The following is a 5,781-nucleotide window of genomic DNA, read 5'->3' as shown; positions in this document are numbered from 1 at the left end:
TCCCAGCATCTCGTCGTTGTCGTCGTCGGCGTCGTTGTCGTTCAGCAAGCGTCTCGGAGCGTCGCCTAGCGCCCACTGTCAGCCGCATATGTGGCAAATGCGTAGAGGCCTTGCTGTAGGGACTACCGAGCTGCGCATAGAAACACTTACATAAATGTATATATATTCAACAAACGTATCATACATTGGCAGAGAGAGCGAAAATCGACTAACAACAACAACTGCAACAACAATAAAAACAACAAAAGCATTAGTAGTTATATAAGCGACTAGCCACCTTCGAACACATTGCCATCGCAGTCACTAAATAAACATATCACACATACATACAACATAAATATACACTCATACATATCTACTCTATGCATATGTATATATATGCATATGTATATTTATATAAGTCATTGCAGGTGATCATGCGCTGCAGCTAGCGTGTATCCTGTGCAATTATTTTGAACTGAAATTCGTATTTTGCAAATCGGCCAAATGTATCTGCCACAAAGCACAATGTTGCTTGTTTGCATGCTGCATGCTTTTGCTGATGTTATTGTTATTGTTCCTGGTGTTTGTTTCTGTTATGGGAGCAACTGCAACACTGCCATGTGACATATAAAGTAGTTAGTGGCATGCACTAACTGGCAGCACGCTAGTGCAACGTGCATATATTTATGTATGTACACATACATATATATATATGCAAAACTACAAACGTATATACATACATGTCTAAATGCACATAGATACTCAAAACTGCATTTGTACATCAGTCTTTGGAGTTTAAACTCGCCGCTTACGATAGCACTTCGTCAATTAGATGTAGTGCCTTGAAGCACCCTGTTGCTACAGAGTTTAATAGTTGTGTTCACCTAACGGTTGTATGTATCACCTAAAACTAAGCGTGATAAATATACTTTTGTATATATACATATAAATGAACAGGATGCCGAGCAAAGTTGAAATACGTGTGACTGTCTATCTGTCCGTCCGTCCGTGCAAGCTGTAACTTAAGTAAAAGATATCATGATGAAACACAATCTCAAGTTCCATTTGAAACTTTCACTTTCCAGTATACAAATCATGACTGAATTAATATTGGGTAGTCGAAAAAGTCTTTTCGTATTTTGTCAATAGATGTCTTTGGAGTCATATATCTCCAGTGCTACCAATCACATTGTGTCATACCTTACTATGTGGTTGGAAAGGTGAGATTTTAAGCTTCTTTCAACAAAAAGAAGACATTAAATTCGGCAAGTTGAAAAAAAATTACAGCTGTTCAAAAATGAGTGAAAATAATGAAAAAATTCGCTATATTTTGAAATCTTTGTATAAAAAAAGGAAGAATACCACGCAAGCCACCAATGAAATTTGTAAAGTTTACGGAGACTATGCTGTATCAGTTCGTGTAGCACAACAATGGTTCGCTCGCTTCCGTTTTGGAAATTTCCATGTGAAAGATGCACCTCGCTTTGGTCGACCTATCGTTGAGAAAGTCGTTGAAATTATGGAAGGTCAATCTACAAAACGTCACATAAGCAGTCATAACATCGCTAAGGAACTTAACATTCATCATCGAAGGATTTTGAACTATTTGAAAAAGGCTGGCTACATAAAGCAGCTCGATGTTTGGGTATCACGTGAATTGTCTGTGAAAAATTTAATGGACCAAATTAACATCTTTCATCATTCTTTGTTGAAACGAAATGAAATTGAACCATTTCTGAAGACGAAAAGTGCATCAAATACGACAATAGTGTGCGAAAAAGATCATGTTTCAAGCGTGGTGAAGCTCAACAAATGGTCGCAAAGCCAGAATTGACGCCTCAAAAAGTTATGCTGAGTGTTTGGTGGGATTGGAAAGGAATCATCCACGATGAGCTGCTCCAGCGTTGTCGAACGATTGATTCTACATTTTACTGTCAACAACTGATGAGACTGAAGCAAGCAATGGAAAAAACGGCGAGAATTGATCAACAGAAAGCGCTTCGTCTTCCATCAGGACAACGCTAAACCACACACATCTTTGATGACGCGGAAAAACTGGGAGAGTTTAACTGGGAACAAAACTTCTCATTTAACTCTGACCTTGCACCATCGAACCACCATTTGTTTCGGTCAATGCAGAACTCCCTTAATAGAGTAAAGTTGGCTTCAAGAGAAGCCTGTGAAAAAACAGATTTTAAGATTTTCGAACTTTCGGGTGACTTTATATCGCATAAATCGACCAATATGTGAGTTTTCTTAATAAAACGCATAGAGTATGATTTTCTTATAACGGTGTATATTTGTGATAAGAATGAATAATATCGGATGATAACTCGTTCTAAACCCTATATGACAACAATCCTTCTTTACTTGATGGTACTTCTCTGACTTTAATACTTGCAAGTTGCAAGTGTGCAAAATGTTTGGTTATACCTGAACTTAGCTCTTCCTTATTTGTTATTTTATCAAAAATTTTATATTTTTGAAATGATTCACGCTTATGACAATAACAAAATATTCTGATTCAGAAGCATCGGAAGGTTAGTTTTCTTTTCAGCTGAAAAGAACGTTTTCACCTCTTCGTCTATTTTACATATATTTCCAAGTACAAATTTTGATGATGTCGTGGATTTCGTTGAGATTATTGCGTCCGAAGAAACCAACAATCTGTACAAAAGTTTTTCCATTGTAGTCAGCCTAGAAAGTTTTCAGCTGCAATGCTGCTGGACGTAACGAAAATATTTTGTGCGCGCCTCTAGCGCCTTCTCTGACATCATCCCAATTGGAAGTGAATGATTTTCTAGTTATTATTTCTCCTTCATGAATTAAAATTTTATGATTAGATGGAGACAGAACCACGTATATGTGCTAACGAATCTGCAGTTTAATTGTTTGTCACGAGTGAGTGTTTTTGACTGATACAAATTATTCAAAGAGGGTCGAGAACCCGTTGATAACGAACCTCGTCAGGAAGGCCATCAAGATAAACTAATGATCAACACTTCAATAAAATTAAGGAATTGGTGCTTGGGAATCGATGATTGACAGTTAAAGATCTTACTGACATTATTGGAATATCGGAAAGATCATTTTGAAAGAACACTTAGACCTAAGAAAAGTGAAAGCACGATTGATTCCAATATCACTATTTTTTTTCGAAAAACAGCGTCGCGTTAACGTCTTTGAAACAATGCCTTCCGATTACCAGAATGTCATGAAACGTATTATTACTGGCCATGAGTCTAGGATCTACTTGTATGCTTGCAACCCGGAAACGGAAGATCAATCGGCTGAATATCGGTGCAAAGTTGAGCCTAGACTGAACAAACCATGTTAAAGCAGGTAAAAAATCAAAGTTATGTTGACAGTTTTATGAAGAACTGTATAACAAGAATATATGTAACTATCCCACCTCAAGGCTATCAATGCTCCAATGTTTTTCGACAACAGATGCTTAAATAAAGCTTCTCGAGATTTCCGTACAAACGAAAAACCGAAAAATTCAAAACTATTCAGTACTGCGACTTATATACATGTGCATCTATTTATTTTTCAAATCTTGACTTGGTATTTTATAGAAATTGACTCAAGTATGACACTTTATCACTCTATTATATCACTTAGAATCCCATGAGTTGGGTCTATACTTCTGAGTCCTCTTCTTCCTCCTCGAGGCGTCGACGATTGTTGGTGCGCGCATTTCGCGCGAGTCTATTGCAACAAGTGGGCAGACACTCCTCCTCACGCAGAAAGCTGAGAAGCTGTAGCAGCAAAATCAAAAACACCAACAACAATATGACCAAAGTGAGCACATCGCGGGTGGTGAGGTACGGGTGAATACCACTGATATCAGTCATTGCAGCCGCCGCTGACGACGCTGCCGGCATATCAGCATCGGGCGTGTCGAAATCATTTAACGAACTAGCAGTGGACGCGTAACGATGATGAGCCGCCTTATCGGATGCCGAAAGCGAGTTCAATGTCGTGTCAATGTGATTTCCCCCACTGTTGCCATTGCTGTTCGAAGTAAAGCGCACTGGTAGCTGAATATTGTGCTCTTTTAGGTAGTCAACCATTGTGCGCATATAACGGTATTCCCACTCATTATCGAAAATGCCGAACTCCTTCACGTACTCATGCGACTCAATGAATTTCTCATAATCGAAGCTGTGCAAGCGATTGCCTTCAATGTAGAACTTCTCCAGATTGACGAGCGGTTCAAAGAGCCGCTGATCCAAATTTAACAGATTATTGAAAGATAAATCGAGATGTGTTAGCTTTTGTAGTAGCAGAAATGTCTCCAGTGTTAGGTTCTTCAATTGATTGGTTGACAAGCTCAAGTGCACTAAATTCGGTAGCGCCAGATACAGTGGTGACTCTGAAGTGCGTAATGTTTGCAACTGATTGCGTGCCACATCCAGACGTTGCATATTGAACATACCCATTATAGAGTCTAGCGACTCCAGCCGATTACCGTGTAGATCCAGTTCACGCACACTGAGTTTATCTCCGATTTCCAACTTGGTCAGTAAATTGTTGGCGGCATGCACTTTCACGGCACTTCCCGAAATAACGATGCCCTCCAGCGCACCACCCTGCACCAAGAGCGTGTCGACCGACTGTAAGCGCAGCACCTTCACATTACTGCTGCTAATGTCGAGCAGATCCAGATGTATCAAGTGTGCCAAAGAATTTGACTCAAAGGTGGCGAAACTGTTATCGCCCAGCAGCACCGTTTGAAGATCCAAATTTCGTGCAAAAGTGTTGACATCGATCCGCTGGATGTTATTCGAACTCAGATCAATATGCTCCAACGCGCCGAGCTCGTCAAACAGTGACGCGGGCAGCTCGCTTATATCGTTTTGTTGCAAGTCCAAATAACGTAGACGCCGCAAACCGGCGAAAGCATTCTTATGCACCATATGTATCATATTGCGTCCGAGCAGGAGCTTTTGTAGCGTGTAAAGCGTCTCGAAGACTCTTTCCGGCACATCCGAAATGCGATTCGCTTGAAGTACTAAAGTCTGTAACGAATGTCCGGTTGGAAAATCGAAGACGGTGAGTCGCTGCAGTTCACAGTTGTGCATGATGAAGCCATGCAATGTGGGCGCTTGGTCGAGTAGTGAGCGTGGTACGCGTGGAATTATCGAGTCGCGCAGCACCAGCTCGCTGAGCTGCGGTGCAGTAGCATTCGCCACGAGCAATGGATCGCGCAGTGTGCTGCTCAGATTGGTCAAAGTGCAAAAGTAGATTTGGTTGGCGTCACAGCTTTCGGTGAGGTTCAGCGTGAATGCCTCCGTTGTGGAGCAAACGCTGCACAGCGCCAGCAGAAAAAAGTATGCGTAGAAAGTGTTTGCCGACATTTCTGAAGATCCCTCTTGAGAATATCGCCGCAGGTGTCGTTCTGCTTTAGATAAATCACTTTGTTAAATTATTGGTTTGTATTTTGTAAGTATCTCTACCTGCAAAGCTCTTCACCGTTCAATATTGTAAGAATAATCAACTAACTAAGTCAGATTTTATTTTTAAACAACCACTTTGTTCGCTGTGCCCAATGTATTCTCGGCAAAGTCAGCATTTTAGAAAACACAAAAGCGATTTGTTTACATTTAAGTCGTGATCTCAGCTGTGTGCCGCTTATCAGCGCCGCGCTGAGTGTCTGAAGCTTTGGTGATAAGGCAAATTCTGTTCTTTGTGCACAGAAGCTTCCATTTCGTTTATCAGCTGTGGCTCTCTCACAAGTTTAAAGTTAAGCCGGTGTTTCGGAAACTGTGTCCAAACAGAGAGAGTTACTTATGA

The 5,781-nt window shown here is 40.6% G+C and overlaps 1 protein-coding gene across 3 annotated transcripts; it reads right to left on the bottom strand.

Annotated features, from left to right (window-relative positions):
* Positions 1-3,491: 3,491 nt before the first annotated feature.
* On the bottom strand, positions 3,492-5,560 carry LOC120766384 (platelet glycoprotein V-like). Of its 3 annotated transcripts, none has more exons than XM_040091819.1 (2): positions 5,445-5,560; positions 3,492-5,389 (listed from the first exon to the last, which is right to left on the bottom strand). In XM_040091819.1, exon 2 carries the CDS (start codon positions 5,343-5,345, stop codon positions 3,624-3,626), a length of 1,722 nt encoding a protein of 573 aa, XP_039947753.1. In that variant the 5' UTR covers positions 5,346-5,389; positions 5,445-5,560; the 3' UTR covers positions 3,492-3,623. The 3 variants fall into 3 exon arrangements, with proteins under 3 accessions (XP_039947753.1, XP_039947752.1, XP_039947754.1); XM_040091818.1 differs by having other exon boundaries at positions 3,492-5,386; XM_040091820.1 differs by having other exon boundaries at positions 3,492-5,386; positions 5,449-5,560.
* Positions 5,561-5,781: the final 221 nt, after the last annotated feature.

This window comes from Bactrocera tryoni, chromosome 1, assembly GCF_016617805.1.
Source record: "Bactrocera tryoni isolate S06 chromosome 1, CSIRO_BtryS06_freeze2, whole genome shotgun sequence".
Lineage (NCBI taxonomy): Eukaryota > Metazoa > Arthropoda > Insecta > Diptera > Tephritidae > Bactrocera > Bactrocera tryoni.
This window is presented reverse-complemented; position numbering and strand designations above follow the sequence as displayed.